This window comes from Oreochromis niloticus, linkage group LG7, assembly GCF_001858045.2.
Source record: "Oreochromis niloticus isolate F11D_XX linkage group LG7, O_niloticus_UMD_NMBU, whole genome shotgun sequence".
NCBI lineage: Eukaryota > Metazoa > Chordata > Actinopteri > Cichliformes > Cichlidae > Oreochromis > Oreochromis niloticus.
The window spans coordinates 55,430,517-55,450,164 of NC_031972.2; the positions used below are offsets into that span (position 1 = coordinate 55,430,517).

The window sequence follows — 19,648 nt, forward strand, 5'->3', positions numbered from 1 at the left end:
GAGTTAATTTGATTCTTTTTTGGGCCTATCTGGGTCAATTACAAGAAGCAAGGATAAGAAACAGGGAGAGGGAGAGTGCTTCACTTGCATTCCAGGTATAAAGGCTTGTTGAAGTCAGCGGGCAGCCATTTGAACCACTGATGTCTTCTAAGTGCATAGTTTGATCCAGCTGCTGTGACTGAGGAAAGGCAGCAGGCACAGGAATGATTTACTTATCTATTTATTTATTCCATGTATTTATTTATTTATTTAGAATTATCCCACCGCCTCTGCGTGCGCCCACCCTAACGGACATTGTTGCCATGGCAACGGCGAGATGCAACTCAGAGCAGAGGTGATGATTTGTTCACATTTTCATCCATTTAAAATGGGGAATAATGCAGTAATGCCGTAATGGAGCAACAACAGACTGACTCTAAGATGCGTGTCCAGAGACGTTCATTAATCCACCTTTACTGTCACACGGAGAAAGCCAAAAGCTTTCCGTAAACGAAAACATCGCAGCACCAAAGCGCTGCTGTAACACAATATACCGGATGACCTGTCACATGCTATGAATATATACTGTGGGCTGCGCAGGTGTAGCTGTGTAAGCGTGGGCATGCCAGGAAAGGAGGGACAGGGTTTGTGTGTGTATTTGTGTGTCTAGAGGGTGACTCATGCCTTGTCTCTTAAGAGAAAAGAGGGTGATCAGGTTGCTAGGCGATTAAGAGCCACTATTGTCTGTAGGGACAATAGGAGACCCAGGAGTGCCCTCTTGTCGCTTTCTTTTCTCTCTCTCTTTTTTTTAATCCTTTTTTTACACGTACTATAAATGTACATTTTGTCTAACCCCCCCAGCTTGGGTGGGAACACAAAGTTGACAGTCAGCAGGAAGATCGACAAAAGGGCATTATGGGAGATGGGGGGTTGGGGGGTCCAAGGGAGCAAGACAGGCGGACAGAGAGATCAGAGTCCAAGCAGAGGGAGAGCATTACCAGGAGAGCTGTACCATAGAGAGAGAGAAAAAAAACCTGCAATCATTTGCCACATTGAAGGGAACAAATGTAGCTGGAGGCACTGAGGGAGAGTGAGAGAGAAGAGGACAGGCAGAGAGAGAGCAGGAGAGGGAGAGAGAGGGGGAGAACGAAAGCCAAGGAGAAAGGGAGAGAGTTAGAGAGAGAGACAGAAAGAGAGGGCAACCTTCCGTGGACATTGCATGTTAAAGCCACACTGTTTTGTACGGGAAGATCCACACCAACTGACAGGTTGGCGGAAGGAGGAAAAGCACTGGGAGTTTGGCACTGCCCTCTCTCCTGCTGCCTCCCTCTGTGTATGTGTGTGTCTATATGCTTGTACTCACACACATACAGACACTGGCTCTCTCTGTGAGCCTGTCAGAGCGCCGGGCTCTCTGGGTGGGTAGGGAGCTGTGTTATAGAAGAGATGTTCGCTCTGAGGATGAGACAGCGTTTCTAACAGGATCTATTTGCGGACTGGAATAATACGGTGACACAATCGAGAGGGGCCCGAGCCCACTGGAACCAACCTCATCAACTATGGAGGGACTGCTGTCTCCAATGAGGACGCGGGTAAGTCACCATGGGGATTGCAGAGCATCCCACACGCTGTTTCTTCCACAGGAATCCATCACCAGAATAGCACAGAGTGAGATAGCGTGCCCTAAAAGCTGCCTGATTGCTGAAATAAATCAGAAACTGTAGGCAGGATGCAGGGAGAGAGTGGGAGACGCACGTCTCAGTTTGGTGTGTAGGTAAAAACGTTAAACCTGAAATTCAGTTTCAGTTTGCATGCAGTCTGTGTGCGTTTGTGTGTGTGTGTGCGTGTGTGTGTGAACAGATTAACAAGGGATTGCTTTGAAAGAATGACTCAGTGTTTTCAAAGTGGTGCCCATCTCCATTCAGTACAAACCACTGGCCTTTTGATTTAGGGTAGAGAAGGAGCAGAGAAAGAGGTGCAAGGGAGGAGCTGTGCAGTGAATTGGATGAATATCTGAAAGTGGCCTTTCACTATTGTTCCCGTTAAACATGACCTTTTGTATTAGTTACTCATGTCCCTGTCCGGCATAGTTGACTATAGGCTGTACCCTGTGCTCAGCATCTCTGAAGCACACAGAAAAGGCTTATGCGAGAAGTAAATTATATGTGCCTGCCTATGTTAGTGATTGTGTGTTACTTTAGAACGTACAGTACTAGGGAGTTTATCCAGCACCAATGTGAGGACAGTAATCGAGACTGAGAGGTGTCATTCCTGGTACGTTTTGACCCTGCTACTTCTTCTCGATGGCAGTTTGTTTTACTAAATACATAAAGTATATTGTGTTATTAATGTTTATAAAAGCATTATTGCATTATTTTTGCAGGAGATGGAAATGATTTTGTAGAAGTTTCTCAGCAGCCATCGATCCAACACTAAATTAGGCGCAGGAAATAAATAACTTATTAGCTGGACCCTCTGTTACTATTTTACCTGCTTCCCCCTTCCTGGGAGGACAAAGATGATTTAGCAGCACTCAGCTCTCTGCTACATTCCTCCCTCCCATCCCCCTTCTCATTTTATCACCACTGGTACCGACCCGTGCAGCATAAAATAAATTCCCATACATGTGAGAATTTGCATACATTTTAATAGGCTGTTTATTCCTGCTGTAACTTGCAGGTTTAGTTCATACGCCCTATTATGACTCCCACACAAGCTTCGATGTGCGAAGATGCTGAAAGGTTTGAGACACTGGGATGACCTGATGGGATTGTCACACATGAGTACCCCCGTCTGCTCACCTTCCCTCTCTCGCCTTTACAACTCACACTCCTTCTCTTCTTTTCAGTGGGAGTTTTTACCCTTTTTTTCTTTTCCCATGTGCATGTGGATTCGCCAAAATTCTTCTGGTATTTTAAGCCAGATCTTTCTTGCTTCTCCATCCTTTTTGTCTGCCCACCTGTCCGTCTGCCTGTCTGTCTGCCCCTTGTCGTGTATTTGGCAGTTAATGCGAGCGATGTAATTGGTATTTGCAGATCGGCCCGTGATTTAATCCAAAGAGGAGTGTTAGCGGGCTGTTTGGAGATAGACTTGGCTTCAAAGATATGGCGCCGAATCAAGTCTGCTATATCTGTGCTGTCTGCCACCCTGGCCAGATTTGCCACAGAGCTGTTGGAATCATTTTCAATAACTAAATGACTTTTTGCATTTATCTTCATCAGCCACATTGAGCTTCACATGCCCCACAGTTGATGTGGGTATCTCTGTTTTGGCATCAAAGTCACTTTCAGTGGATTTATGAATCACAGCGTGATGAACCAGTGCGGGAGTCTGTCAAAGTTTCTGCTGCATAATCTCATCTTAATACACTTACTCTCACCCTCTGAGATAAAGGGACGTATGTGTAGTGAAAGCAGGAGTTTTGATTTGTGGCTTTCAGCAACAGTACGGAAGGTTATAAATCCCAGATATTTGTTTTCAGAAGCAGCGTGATGCTGGGTTGTTTCTTAACAGAAGTGGAGCCATCTACTCTCACAGCAAATACTGCACCTGAAGTAAATAAAAGAAACAGAAAAGAAAAAATAGCATCTGCTTTGATACAGAAGTGTTGGAAGTATCCCATTTAGGACCATTTTAGCCACTAAATAGTTCATTCTTTCTGAATCTTACTCCAAGGGTGTGCAAAAAGATGTTCAACGCCTAATAAGAGATTTGAACAGCTATAGCCTGTAAAAGCTCCACTATTCCTAATCCTCAGCTCACTAAAATGGGGAAATTGTGCTGTGGCTGTGTCAGCTATCGAGTGGCCTTTAGAAGAGCTATAGTCATATCTCCCCAAAGCTCCTGTTCTCTCTACTTCAATCCAGCAAGTTTTTTTTCCATGTGCACTCTCTTTCTTTATTTGGATGACAGTAATGGGCACTGATGCAGGAAAATGAAATAAAATAAGCATCAGTGAGCTGTGCGTCTGTGTTGCCTGTGCGTAGTTACATACAGCAGAAAAACAGGTCAACACACACACACACACACACACACACACACACACACACACACACGATGCAGTGAGCAAAGTAATCCTGAGGTGAATCTGAAAAAAGTAGCTAGTTTGTTAGTAGCCAGTCCATAAACTTTGCTCACATGTTTCCCTTGGAATTAAATTTTCTCTGCGTCTTTTAATGTGCTCTTACAGTTGCATCTTATTTTAGTCAGGACAAATTATCTCACTGCACTTAATTTCCAAACTTTATCTTAACTCTGCACACTGTCCTCCACTTGTTTTTTTGTTTTTTTTGTAAACGAGAGACTTGAGGGCACATCCAGATTCTGTTGGCCCTTGCAAACCCAAAAGATGCGCTCACAGACTCCTAAAAAGAAAAATAGAGTTCCCTGTAGGTTTCCCCTCTTGTGTCTAATATATGCATATAGGTCAGTAGAACAAGGAGCTCAAACTTCATAGAAACCTTTCTCTGGAGACCCTGTGTGCTTTTATAGGGCACGCTTTGTGCACACAGTACGGCGTAAATGTGCGGGTGTGTGTGTCTTGTGTATCCTCACTCCAATCAGCTCCTCCTGTGTGTTGGTGGATCAATGAGGAGTAGTTATCTAGAGATTAACCCTGTCAATGCTCTGTCAGTCTAATCAGAGAGACTCCTCTGCTCTTCCTCTCTCACTCATGTTGTTTAGTTCGCTCTCTCTTTCAGCACTATGTCACTGCCTCTCTCATCTCCAGGCTTTTTCCTCAACTGGTTGTATTTCTTCACATGAGAATTTGTGCGTGTGTGTGTGTGAGCGTATGCTCTTTGATAATTAAAAAACATTTGTTTTTTTATCATGTTTGCATTAAAATATAGAGCAATTAATGTTTTGATAGGGTCTCATCGCAATGTCTCAAAAATCCAAAAAGTAACAAATGTGGTCACATGGTGAATACAGACGTGCACCATTTTACTAAAAATCTAAACAGGACTGCAATAGCTTTGAAGAAAATCAGAATTCAATATTTCCCCGAATCCTTCAGCCCTAATGTGTGTGTGTGTGTATATCTGTGTGTGTGTGTCTGTGTTTGTCCAGATGCCCATGACAGATGGTGCCATTAGAAAAATGGCCATGGGCTTGCACATGCACACACACTCTTCTGCAAACATGCACTTAGTCCATTAAAGAATAGCCAGTTTAAATAACACACACACATCCACACACCTCCCTCTCTGAGGATGCACTGCTCTCCTTCCTCCTCCCCCCCCAAAAATATTCCCAAATTGTTGTGTTCTCCATGTTCTATCTCTCCATTCATCCACCTACCTGTTTAAGGTCTTAGACTGGTTTGGGGACAAAGCAACTGAAAGAGAAGTGACCAGACGTGCATGCCTGAAGCCGACCTCGCTGTCTGGGTTAATATAATTACGAGTGAAAGGCCAGGATGGTGGGCTTCAGATTTGCAGCAAAAGGTGGGGCTGCATTTGGCAGCCTGCTCAGTCCTCTCTCTCTCTCTCTCTGTCTCAATGAACAGCAGGTTAGCTGGCAGCATTTAAAGGCCAAAGTACGCAGCAGAGGGATGTCTGGTTGCTGAAACCACATGGGGCAAATGCAAACAAACACACACGCTGGGGTTCTGAGGCACACACACACCCATGATCACACATACTCAAACACACACACAGTTACATGTACACTGAATATAGAGCCACATCTCCCAGCTGTCATCATCTTAGCCTAATAAATGCACTGTCAAGGGAAATCTCAGTTATGGGCTACATTGGATTTTATGTTGTGATTATAGTTTTTTGCTGAAGTACAAACAGCTGCGCTGCTGCCCTATGATATCATGGGGTTGTGTATAAATGGCACACCTCTTCAGCCACATTTCTACTGTTATGTTTGTGCATTTTAAGGTTCTTAAATGTCATTTTACAATGTTGAATGATGTAGAATACAATCACAGGTAATGTTAGAGTGCAACTACTTGCTGTGTTATTGCTGTACTGAAACGCTGTCCCATTTGGACAAAAAGGTCCACAACAGCTCTGATAATTTTATAAGGTGCAAATGATATTGTATATGCTTTGCCTCACACAGCTGTATATGGTGATAATACTTTAAAGATTATTATTGATATTATCATATATATTCCCCACTCGCCCCTGCGGGCGGTCAATCCTTCAAGCTCGGGTCCTCTAGCAGGGGCCTGGGAGCTTGAGGGTTCTGCGCAGTATCTTAGTTGTTCCTAGGACTGTGCTCTTCCGGACAGAGATCTCCGATGTTGTTCCTGGGATCTGCTGGAGCCACTCGCCTAGTTTGGGAGTCACCGCACCTAGTGCTCCGATAATACAGATATAGATATATGAACTTTATTAGCTATATATTATCCTTATTAGCTTCTGTTAATCCACAAAAATTCACAAACCCACCTGCAACACCCATGCACTGATGACATGCAGAGAGGCAGATTAAGATAAAAAGAGGCTCAACTCTTGCTCTGCAGAGTAAGATTAGATCAGCGGGATGCCATGTCGAGAGAGTCCTCCTCCCACAGTTCCCTGTTTGAAGCGTTTCCTCTCTGCTGAACGTCTCTTTCCCCATTTTTGAAGACGCGGCCCAGCGGCCATGCGCCACCTCTGGTCGCGTAAATGTGTGTGCATGTGAGCGTAAACCCTTTGGTGTCAAGCATGTCAAATGTGCTCTTGTCCCCTTGAAGAGTTCCAAACGATGAGATCAATCAGGGCGCAATTGAACAACTGGAGAAGCAAACCAAGCACTTGATGTTGTCATGGAAACGCGGGGTGCAGATTTTCCACTTCATTGGCTGTCATTAGTCTAGAGGCGTTTTTTAAATAATTTCACAGAAAGGCAATTGAAAGATGGGAGGGCAGAATTAGTCTTCACATAGATAGGTAGAGCACGTAACACGAGAACCGTTGTAAAGATAATTTCGCTGTAACGTGGTGCATTTATTTTTGTCAGTGTTTAAACCCTATCTTTTAAAATAAAAAGCCTGCGGCAGTCCTATCATTAGATATTGACTCTATGTACTTATAGAATAGAGTCTCAAAAGACATTGGCTGCACTGCCGTAAGCCTTTAGACAATCCAAATGGCAAATGTAATGCTATATTTCCTGTATTAGAATGTAATCACCACTGCTCAACCACACAAGTATCTCTAATGAACCTACAGAGGATTAGTAGTGTCAGACACTGCTTCTAAGAGGTATCATACATCACCCTATCTGCTCAGCTATGTAGCACAGATGAATTTTATAAATATACAAATACTCATGCATACTCTTACACAGGAAATAAGAGTTTTATCTTTTCCCCCTGAAACCATAAATCATCTTCTTATCTCCTCTAGTCATACACACTTAAGTACTTCTTCCACCATTTACTCTGTCATTTTTACCCTCAGCACCATCATAGACTCACCATTTCTAGCCCATTACACCCATACTTTAAGCCACCCTATATGTCTTCCCCTGGGCTCTGAACTGTGACCTTTTTATATATGAAGAGAGTAAGCTTGCAGCAGTTACTAGCAGGTCTACTCAGATTTGATTGGCTGACCACAGAACTGCCCTGAGGTGAGAGGTAGAGAGAGAAAAGAGGCATACTTATTTGTATTTGTTGTGGTGTTAAGAAATAAATAAATCACAGTTGCACCATTCTGACCCATTCGCATGCACTGAGGAATTCCATCTTTATTAGAAAGTTGCAATCACTCCACCACCACCACCACGCTGCAGGGTCTCATTTTCAGCCTGTGGCTGCGGAGTTTCTGGCTTCTAACCTGGATAAGCCTAATTGTCAAAGCAGCAAATGTGAAGCTGCAAAGGATTATATTGCTGTGCTGATGGCTGTTTGCTTAGGGATCCATTTAGGATATTGCCTCATGGTGAATTTTTTTCTGGCAGATGAAAAGAAGAAACTGAACCCACTCGACTCGATGCGTGTTAACATCAACAAAAACTGCAGAGCACACCGAATGTGCCCTTACAAATTTGTAAAGAAAAGGATGATAAACACAAATACAAAAAAATCCCCAAAACAAATGCTGTCTTTTTGAAATTCAGGTATCATAAAATAGCACTTAGGTCTGTTGACCAAAATACAAACAGTTTTGCACTTTATAAAGATTTCTAGTAAAATTTTAAGTTCAATTGTTTCCTTTTAGGTTTAGTGAAGCTTCCTTCTTGTTTTTTCCCAAATATCTTTAATCAAACAGCATTTAACAGTTTTACATTTGCAGTTTTTACGCTCTAGTGCGCTAATGGCTAATTCATGATTTATGTACATGGCTGCTCAAGGAGACAAAGACATTGAGCGCTTTTGCATACAGATGCATTGTAGACTAAAAATGTGCACATCCCCAAACACACGCATGCACACTGGTCAATTTGCATGCTCCATAACATCTATGTGTACAGCCCCAGACATATGGACCCATGCGGTGCCACTAGACAGCTTAATTGATGTTGGCTTGTCAGTTTCCTAGCAGTGGGGCTGGGAGGAGTGGGTTCAGGACTGCTTAGAAAAACTGATAGATAGGAGGATGAATGGATGGAAAAAGAGAAGGAGAGATGTAACATTGGCGGGATAAAGGACGGAAAAATCTGCTTATAGTCACAGACTGGACTTGGAGGGGGTAGGGGGTTCTTCAAGACCCCTTGACAATTCTCAGTTAGGACTAAGACATAAAACCTTTGAGTTCCCTTAAATAAAAAGCATGCATTTTACTGCTTATTGCATAAGCGGTCTAAATACTGGGTGCTTTATTTTACGTTTCTATTCATTCCACCAATCCTTTTCAACCTGTGGACTCTGTGCAGTGTTTGCCAGGTATCCTATTACCTCTCTTCTCCCCTGTGTAGACAGCTGCCATTACGCTGAATTAAACCAAAATATGAAATCAGCATTGCCAGATTGATGCTCATCCATCCTCCTAGGAATATTTACATCATCCTAAGTGTCTCTCTGACCCCTGATGCTCTCATTATGGCTTGTTAGAACAATTAAAGGTGACGTGTGTCAGATTTATAACTCACCCCTGAGTGTATTTGTGTCTGCACATACACGGATGTGCATTTTCTTCTGAACAGATGTGAGCATCTGCCATTGCAGTTAAGGCCATTAATAACGTCTTGAGGTGTTTGTATGCGGATGTGTCTGGTTTTCAGCAGCAGCTGGTGTTATTTGCTGTGTGCTTTGCTTGCATGTACATCTTTTTCTGTGTGTTTTTTTTCCTCAAATGATTTAAATTAATATATGTAGTTAGAAAATGACACACGTTAATGTAGGTATATCTTTTTATATGGAAACCATCTGGATTTAACCCTTCTACTTTAATTTGCTTGCACTTACAGAATAACATTTAAGACACGCATGCAGAAACACGCACCAGCAAAGATTGATGCACTAATTCTGGTAAATACTGATAAATATCGTTGCTAACCATTAACCTCCCAATATCTTTTTGTTAAACACAGGACATGCATAATGCTCAAAATGCATGTCAGCACTTGTGCAGAGGTTGAACAAAACCAAGGAAGTGTCTAATAACACACAAAAGTAAAAAGCAGATCATGAAGACGAGTCCAACTTCTTTTATTCAGTACACCATCAATCTTACATGAAATGTCGTCTAACGGGTTTCTAAAGTGGGTGCAGATGGATGTTGGGTATTATTATGTACATTGGCATTGAATTGAGCAGCTTAGAAATAATGGTGCTGTATAAATACCTGCTTTCTTAAACATAAAAAAGTTCTTGAGAGCAAATGTTTGTTGTTTCTTAGAGCTGCAAGGTCAGTTCAGTGGTAACCGCCCTGTAGAAACGTTGCTGTTGTGGATCTCTAGATGAGCTTTTATCTGCTGTGCCTTTTTTCAAGTGTATTTTTTCCCAATTTGCTTTAAATACATTCAAATGAGCTGTTTGTCTTCATTTATTCACCATTTACACTACTTTCACCTATGCAGTGCATTCCACCCTCTTACCACCAGAGTGTGCTGTGCGATGGGATTCCTAAGCTTTTCCAAGGTTCCTCTGAATAACAAGCTCAGCACTTGAAAGTCCACCTGAGGAAGAGCACTTCCTCTGGACCTAGAAGTTATGTTTGTACTTCATTTTTGGATATGAAGGTTTGAAGATAATCTTCACATCGGTAACCATCAAGAAGGCGAGCATTAGAGAAAGAAAAAAACTCCTGATGTTGCTTTAGATTGCAGCTGTCAGCTTGTGTCCTTTCTGATGTATGGGGCCAATAAGCAGAGACCCTCTGCTCTAATCGGCAGTGGTCTGCTGCTCTGCTGTGTATGAGCGCTGGCTGTTTGGTTCAGATAAGAGCAAAACTGTACACCGCATTTCCTTTCATCATTGTCATCACAACTTTCTCAGCAACACAAGGGGTTGTGGAGTGGTCGAGGTGCAGAACAGGAGAGACAGTTAAAGTTTCTGCAGTCCCCTTCAGCCTGTTACCCACTACTCTCTACCTCACCTTTGGACTATTATGTGTGGTGACTGAAGAACAGTGAGGTATATAATTAATGACCTCATCCTGTATCTCCTGCTGTTCACGAGGGTGGAGTGAGTGGAAAGAAGAGCATGAAGAACAAGTGAAATCAAGAGAGGAAAATGATGGGGCGCCAGTGAGTGAGGATTGAAAGGGGGGAGCATATGTTAAACGCTGAGCTTGATTAATAATTATGAGCTGTGTCAGTGACTGAGTGGCCGTCCTATTACCCCTGCTGTCTGCTAGAGGGGCAATTACGTGGGATTTGCCCCCCATTTTCCCTCCCAGTAGACTTTCTCTCTTCTCCCTCCAGTCCTTTATATTTCATGTGGTCAGCTTATACCATTTTATTCCTTCCTTTCCCTTTCATAGTTTGCATAGCACCTCTGTTCCCATGGCAATAGTTGGCTCTGAATGTAAATGCATGGTAAATATCATGGGACGCGACCCTGGCTTGGACGGAGACCCAGGAGTGATCAAGCACTGTCTGTCACAGCACATCTTTTCTTTGACTGGGGTGCAGATGAGGAGGTGTAGCAAGGACAAAGACAGAGGAGGGTGGGAGGTGACTGGTTTGTCTGTCTATGGCCCCAGGGGGCATCAGGCTGCCGCTCTCTATAAACCCGGTGCCTTTCTGGATTCTTCTTTCATCCCATCCATTTATTATGCACAGCAGAGAAACACAAATAAGGTGAAGTGTTTGCTAAAAGATAAAGCGAGTAATAGCTGACTATCAGTTCTGATACAATGAATAAAACTATAAACACAAGCTGCCATGTTGTTCGACATTTTCCCTTCGCAATGATGAGAAGGATGGCCTGGAGTAATGTCAGGAGGTGGAGATGATCTCCTCAAATTACGTCTTTCTTTCCCTCTACCCCGGGGGGGCTCTCCTTCCCTTCCTCCTCTGCACGTTAACAAAGACAAAGCCTGAGTCATTTGGCAATGCATTTGCCATTGGTTTGCGTGGTAGAAGTGGAGCAGGAGCACCTGTCAGAGGTGTGGGGCCCATCTGTACAGTAACAAGCAGCTTAGTCCCGTGCCTGCAGCAAGAGGTGGAGCTGGCACCGTCTGGCTTGGGTTACTGCCCTCCTGGGAGAAAGCATGCATGTGTGTTGAGGGTTATAGCATGACTAGTTCATGTTAGCTCATTAGAAGCATGAGGAAATGCAAGTATGAGTATGTGTGTGTGTGCACGTGTGTGTGGGTGTGTGGGTGTTTGTGTGTGTGTGTGTGTGGGGGGGGGGGGGGGGGGGGGGGGGGGCGGGTACAGGTGCATCCTCTTTGTACTTTGTATTTGTTTATGCACATGCTTAGTTAATTTGTGGCCTGCGTGCCTGAGGGATCATAATGATTTAATGTCTATAAAGGAGGAGAGTTGTGTAGTTACGACGGGCTGAGAGGTTTACGAGAGTTATAAGCACAGCTGCATCCTGCATGTAGACAAATGTGGCCGAGCCAAAGGTCTAAAGAATGAGAACTGTGTGGCATGGGTGTGAGCAATACAGGAACACTTGCATTAGTTTATGGGGCTTCAGCAGTAATCTCTGCTGCCAAAGCAATTCATCGATTATTTATACCAAAACAAAACATTAAAATAACTTTGAGTTGAAAAATGCCCAGTATTCAACACTGATGTTTACTTAAACTGCAGATTTGCTTATTAATGTGTAAACTGAATGTCTCCAAATTTAGAAATAGCAATTAAGATGTCACAGAAACATATTAAAAGCTTAAAACCATGTTTGCCTCTTTTTTTCCCCCCCTCAGTAACCCAATGTTTTCCACTGGGAGTACAATCGTGTATAACCCATTTCCCACCATGATCTGGTCTGTAAAGATTAAATATGTAGCCGTATCATCAAACATTTAACGCTCACACGGCTACAAATCAGATTCCCAACTGTGTGTGTGCTGAGTTTGGGGGGAGAGCGCCTCACGTGCATGTCTTGATCCTAAGTTGATGTGAGTGTGCTGTTTGCATGCTAGAGTAATTCATAAAAAGTTGGGCAGAATTGCAGGCAGACGGGCATGCATATTTTTAAACTGAGTGTTAATTGTTAAATCAAGGAAACAGTGTTTTCTTATGGTGTGGTTGAATACGTCTATCTCTGTTTGTTTCCCTGCATAGTGGAGGCTGTGAAGTCTCCTCGGCACTGGGTAAAGTGGGCTAAGTTTACTGGGGCAGAAAATCCTGGAGCATGACTCAATCCAGTGCCTTCGTACAACCAGGCCCTAAAATATGCCTCTGTCGCATTCTGTCTGCTCAGTGCATCCAAGACACACACTCTGTGGCGAGTGGCTTGTGTATAGAACAAGAAAGACAGCGGCTCCAACCAAGGGAGAAAAGGTGTAAGGTGTGTATTATTCTTGTGAATGGCTTCTGATCCCCTCACATATCAGATGTTCTTTTCATTTTCTCCTCAGATCTTTCAAAGGACATTTTCTGCGGTCTGAGTGTGAATGGGTCCCTCTAAAATCCAAGGTGACTTTCACTGCAGATAGAATGACATAAGATAGTAGCGTGCACCTGCCTCACTCTTCACAGGTCTTTCTAGAAATGCTGCAAACACACACACACACAAACACACACAATCTCACAGACAGACACAGAACCATTCACTGCATTGTGGAATGACAGATTTGGGTTGCAGAATGACACAGCAAAATTCTCATTACTAACAGCGATGAAGTGAAGGATTTAGCAGAATCCTTTGCATCTGCACTGCCTGTCGTTTATAACCCAGAGAAAAAGAGACAAACTGTCAGCAAAGATAAAAAGACAAAAACATTTGCATCATGTAAAAATTTCTGCTAGAGCTTTAATCAGAGAGAAAACGCATCACGCAATGACATTTAACTGGCCAGTCAAACCGTACGCGGTCACCACAACAGGCATGCGAGCTTGTAAAGTGCAGTGTTTGGATTTGAATGCCATCCTGTCCAATGTTAAAGCTGGCAGTAAACTCTTTCGACAGTTAGGTGCAGACAGGTGCTTAAGAGGCTTTATCAACATGTCTGAAATAGGTGGGCCTACTATTTTTGAATGCTTGTGTGTATACAAACCTCAACTGACTTGGAAGGCTGCCAGGAGCTTGATTAGCACATATCCCTATTTTGCACACCAGGTGGACATGATGATCAATCAGGCTCACACAGGCGCACGCTCTGTACTCTCGCCTAAAATTAGATTTAAAGAGCCTCAGAGATGTCAGTGTGATGAAGAATTAGAGAGTCTTGTTAAAGGCCCATTTTGTGATGCACAATCTGAACTACTGCCACTCTGGTGCTCTTTCTGATTATGGGATTAGTGGGACGGTCAGCTTTCAGAAGGAAACTGATGGTTGTAAAAATTAAAAAACATCTCACTCTGTTCCAGCTTGATTCATATTAAAATACAGCATGCACTGCAGCTTTTAGCTAAAGGGGTTGACAAAGCATATAAGAGTTAAATATAGTTCAATATGCTTGTTGAAGTAGCTAGTATTTAATTCTACTTTTATATATGTATGTATATGAATATATATGGTAGTCTTTGTGTATCTGTGCATATGATAAACAAAGCAGTCTTACATTAAACTTTTGTCAGTCACGTGTCAGTATGTTCGAGTATACACATTTATTAGTGCCTGTGAGTGTACAGTTGTGTGTGAATGTGCTTTTTGTGCATGAGGGAACATAATTGGTTTATCCAAAGAGGTGCAAAGAGGTGAGGAGATATTCAGCTCTCTGTGAGTCACCTGATGTAAAAACATTGCACAGCGGATTCATTCCACTGTCTTCATTTATGTTCCCTTAGATAAACAGTCTGGATTATACCGAGAAATCCTGGTTTTAACCCTACTCGTGCCAAGGAGTCACACCGGGACATGCTGTCCTGCGTTGTCTCTCAGTTGGGGGTTAAGCTCTTCTCTAATTATAAATGCCGGTCTGGCTAGGCTACCTGCCGCTATCTCTACACTCCTCTTGGCATTCGGACTCCATGAGCTGCCTGCCTCACAAGTCTTAATGGTCATATACTATCAATCTTCACCACGCTAGCAGATATTTATAATTCATGCAGCATGCAGATGAAAATTAGAGTGATATTTCTAAGTTATTATGGGTGTTACATATTCACAGCAGTCAGCATTAGGAGCTTCAGGAAGGCGGGATGGCCTCCTGAGGGCAACAAAGGACTGATGGATATGCACTCTTTAACACCCAGTTGTGTGTATTATGGGGTCTGAATGTGTCCTTATATGTGTGTTTATGCTAAACCCCTCTGTCTGGTTTCCTTTTCATTCTTTCCCAGCCCTATTTGTTACTGTTCCCCACCCCTTCCCCTAGACCTCATTTGTGGGGACATAACAGCATCAAATCACAGTGCAAAACTGTGAGTTGCACCCCAGTCCTCTGGACTGCAGAGTTGATGTGAGGACTGGTGAGTTCATGAGTTCATGATGACCTCACACCCAAGAGAGTTTAGAGGGCATAGGCCATTGGCATTCTGGGAGTGCATGGATTAGGAAAATAGGGAAGAACGAGGAGGACTGGCTCGAAACATAAGTTTGGAGAGGGATGTCTGTGACACCCAGTGAGAGATGAAGTAATTGGAGCAGTTAAAAAAAGGTTAAGGGTGGAGTCAAAAGATGGAGACGATGATGGATGTGACCATCAGTTTAAGCGATGCAGGGACATTAATTAATTATTATGTCTGAAACTGATTGCTTAATTAGTCCTTTGGCTTATTTCCTGACTTTTGTATTGTTACTATGATTTTCTCCAGCTTCCTGTCGTAGCCTGAATTCTGATAGTAAATGCAGAAAGTCTTCCTCTGTGCAGTCACATCCTGTTTGTTGGTCCAGCCCAGCTAAACTCATTTCAGTCTGATCCGGCCTTTCTGTTTTTTCTACTTCTTGTTAATGAACACAGAATGGTGGTGGTGGTTGTAGGGGTGGGGGGTACATTCCACCGGCTCCCGCCAGAAAAACAGAAACAACCACTCTCCAAGGAGTGTCCCACCAGCATCCTCTGTCTCCCCGCTTCCCCTCGCTTCTGCTTTCCTTCCCCTCTTACTGAATTACTGCCCCCTCGGCTATGCACCCTTATTCTCCCCCTCCCACCTCCAGTCTCCCCCACATACCCAGCCTTCTACAACACTCCCCCCACCCCCACTCCACCCCTGCTGCAACTGTTACATAAGCTTCCAGTCATAGATCCAGGCCATATCGCTCTTGTTTTCCCCCTTGTGTGTCTATGAGAGCCTCAGCATCCAAGGCCAACCCTTAATGAGGCTACCACAAAGGCCCATTGATGAGAGGCCCAGTGTGAGAGAGGATGACCCCAGCCAAGAGCACCCAGAACTGTGCATCAGCTGCCCCAGGCTCTCCCTCCGCACAAAGACGCCCACTGTGGACAGAGACCTGAAAAGGCACAGAGAACAAGAAGGGGAGAGAGAAATGTGAAAAGAGGGTAGAGATAACTCAAACAACTTGGAAAATGTTAGAGCGATATCAAAAAAGTGAGGCAGACATATGACTTCATCACAAAATAGTTGCCTCTCTGAGTGTCAGTTCTCCCATCAAGCCGTACGCCTCCTCCTCTCATCCTCCTCTATGCACCCTAGCAAGAACAGTGAGACCACCCTCTGCCCTCCCTCTGCCAGGGAGTTGTCAGTGTCTTCATTTCTCTCATGGATCATAACTTAGATGTGAAGAAGAGACTACAAGACCCTCGTCTGTCACAGATCCCCACCAGTAGTTGCAAGTTGCTTGGTGGAGCAAGTGAAGCGCTCTGACGGGACGCCCAATTCTTTTTAGGGAGCTTTGGTGCACTAATCGGAGTCCAGGGAGATTTGGGAGCCAAACTTGCTGGAGATAGTTTTGTTTGTTACAGCTGGCCATTTGGGAATCTTGCAGTGGATGGAGAATAAAAGTGAATTGCTGAAAAGTTAAGCTAGACTATTACTGGCACAACTCCTTGGCGGAATTGGATATTATATAGCTGATATGGCTTTACTACTTTCTTTAAGTCATTTATGAGGATTTATCCCATGAGTGAACTGAATAAAGGAGAGAAAAAGAATTTTGCTTAAGTATTTTGTAGAAAAATCACTTCTTTTTTTTCCGTGGTTGTTGATCAGTTGAACGATGACTCTTTCAGCACGACTCGAGGACTTAGAGGTGACCTTGGAACACATGCTTATGGACGTTTTCGTAAGTTTCTCCACAGTTTCTCTTGCTCGACATTGTTTTAACATCACTTTAAAAAAATGCTTTAATATACCCATCTTCTCTGTGTTTTATATGGGTGACCTCTCCAGCGCGTAATTTCAGCTCGAGATGGGGGCTGACATATGTTCATGCAACATTCCAGATGCTCTTTCGTTAATTGGTGCTGAAAACACATGCTTATTAACCATCAAATTCTCTGCTTAGGGAGAATTATGGAATAAATTGGCTGACCAGGAATATAACCTGAACTGCTTGGCCTAATATATGAGTCAACATAAGGTTAGCCCAGGGACTTAAAACTTTGGAAATTTGAACTCAGCGTATGAGGAGCTTTCGTCCAACTAACTCGAAAGTATTAAATGTAGGCAGTGGGCTTACTTTCTGTGGTTTGCATCCTTCATATTTATCTCTAGATAGCTATAAATCTTTTGATTAGCAATGAACGAAATCTCCAAGTACAGGAATTCGGAATCGAGAATGAGGAAATGGGGGATGAAAGAGGAATGAGAAGTAGGTGGAAAGTCTGATGGATGTGATAGGCGTGTTTCTGTCGCTTGTGACGCTTGGATAGAGGTAGATTACTCAGATCCCTGTGGTTGCTAAAGCATTTTGGGCTGCTAGAACTGCATCCCACACAGACATTTAGATACAAAAACACATGCAGCTTACATGGTCTACCTCAGCACACAAACACACACACAGACAGACACACTTTGTAAATGTGACATCAGAATCCCTGGTTGCTTTGATCTGCCGGCTGCTGTAATGAGTTTGGTCGTTAAGCTGCTGTTTCCCTTTAACATTGTTTACAGGCACAGGCATCTGTTCAAGGGAACTGTAATCTGTCTTCCCTGAGATATATATTCAGTGAGCACTATCGGCATTCAATCCGATGCCACAGGGCTTCAGTGTCACTGAAATATGCTGGGGTTTTATGGGGGTTTTTGTATGCGCGGATCCATCAAACTACTTTGGAGATTTGGTCATTTTCTTTCTGTATATCCAAAGGATGATTTATGACCATGGCAATAAAGATTACTGTTTATGGCCAGAGCAGGATTTGGATTATTCATGCACCGCATGTGGGACGGAAATTTGGAGTAAGGAAAATGCTTCCTTCCTCTACATTTCCTCTCAACATCCTAATTAGAACGCTTTTTTATTTATTTCTCTAATTGCTGGAAGAGGGTGGAAAACAGAGGGTTATCTGGCCACTTTGCATACTTAAATGAGAAATATTCAAATCGTGTGCACACATTCCAGACTGCTGGCTAGACGTATGCGCATATGGCAATGCATGCATACACACACACTCACAACATGCAGACGTGAGCTACGCAGAAGCCTATTTCAGTGAACCATCAAGTAAGGGAAGGGGGAATTAAGGACTTATATTGGAAGACTTACCAGCAGTAGATGGTGTTTTGGATCAGGCCTGTGATACTGTATATAGTCGTCCTTGCTGTAAAGTGTGTATTCAATAAGTCTGACTGTGTATATGTGTGAATTAGGACAGTTAAACTCAGAGACCAGGATCGTTATAGGAAAATTAAGGATCATTAGAATAATGACAGCAGTTCTCCATCCTCTGGTAGAAAAAGACCTCCAGAGCCCTATCTATGCTGCTCACTGGCTTAGAGCAGCAGTGAAGTGCGCAGCTATATTCAAGGGCTCACTGCTATTTTCATTAGCACAGCTGCACATATGAATGATTCAGGGAAGCTGAGAGGATCCGAGGCAATGAACTTCCTTCACAGCCTCTTTTACTACTAGAAAAGGAGGTCACTATTTTGTTGCCACATTCGCTCGCAGGAAGCTGGAATTTTCGGGTCAGCTGTATTCAAGGAGACCACCATAGTGGATTTAAAGTGCAAAGTTTTTTTTAAAAATTCAACAATGTTAAAATAAGCTCACACATGTATGCTCCTTTGAAATTTAATGAACCAGTAATGTGATCTCTATCTGCTGATTGGATTTTTTTTTCTTGTTGCTATGAAATACTGGTTCGTGGCATCATGTCATCTCACGCAAGAGCTGTTGTGCGTTGTGCTGCTGAGCTATGAGCAGAGGAAAGGACGCACAGACAGGGAGGCATGGCAACTCCTCTTGAAGAGGATGCCTCGCAATCTAGCACAAAGGCTGACTGTCACATCAGCAAGTGAGGCAGCGTGATTAAAAATGCATTCAATCCCTGTGTAGTTTAATTGAATCTCCTCCTTGTGCACCCCACAAACACCTCCCAATCATCTCTCCCAACATCACATCTATGATACAGCCTGCAGGCGGTACTAATCCTTCCATCTCCCACTCTTCCTTAGTCCCACATCCCTTCTTGTCTACCCCATCCCCCGGTCTCTTCTGAAGGAGAAAGACCTCAGCTGGATGGGACTGCTTCCATCACAGCTGTAATGCACTGCTCTGCTTTTTTTTTTTCGTCTCCATCGTCTCCTCTGCTCTCAGCAGCCATAAAGCACTGGTTTATATCTTTGGGAGAGCTATTTGGTCACAAAGGGCTTGTGGTCTCTGAGAGCATTCACTCCGCCAGGAGCGCAAACACTGTGACGTACCGATACCAAGAGCTTCCTTGTCACAATGAGAGTTTTGCTACGGCATTATACAACATGCGTGTCTACAGTACATGCATACGAAAAGCCTCTTTATTAGCAAACTATTCTCTTTTGACTGCACTGCTGCAGTGTATTATGTGAGAGTATTCTGTTATGTAATGGGTGTGTTCTCTGACCAGTTCTCTGACCAGTGACAAAATTGTTCAGCTACTGTGAGCTGACCTCTTTCCTCTTTCTGTTTGCACCTCATAACTCACTCTCCCGTTTGCTCCCCAACAATCAATTGTCCTTTAATCTGAATTATTTTGATCTCGATATTGATTGATATGTGACTTAACTATCTTTCTTATTGTCAAAAAAAAAATCCTGCAAGAAGAACAAAACCAGC

At 43.3% G+C, this 19,648-nt stretch overlaps 1 protein-coding gene across 3 annotated transcripts in view; it reads left to right on the forward strand.

The window, feature by feature from the left end:
* frmd4a (FERM domain containing 4A) overlaps nucleotides 1-19,648 on the forward strand; it is a 98,623-nt gene that overhangs the window by 19,630 nt on the left and 59,345 nt on the right. The window contains exon 1 of one of the 3 annotated variants that reach the window (XM_005470858.4): nucleotides 996-1,571. The exons of 1 other annotated variant lie outside the window; for it this stretch is intronic. In XM_005470858.4, coding sequence (XP_005470915.1) covers nucleotides 1,539-1,571 — 33 coding nt within the window. In that variant the 5' untranslated portion in view covers nucleotides 996-1,538. Of the gene's footprint in view, nucleotides 1-995; nucleotides 1,572-16,152; nucleotides 16,676-19,648 lie in introns of those variants that run through there. One more of the 3 variants, XM_025908972.1, reaches the window with a different exon arrangement.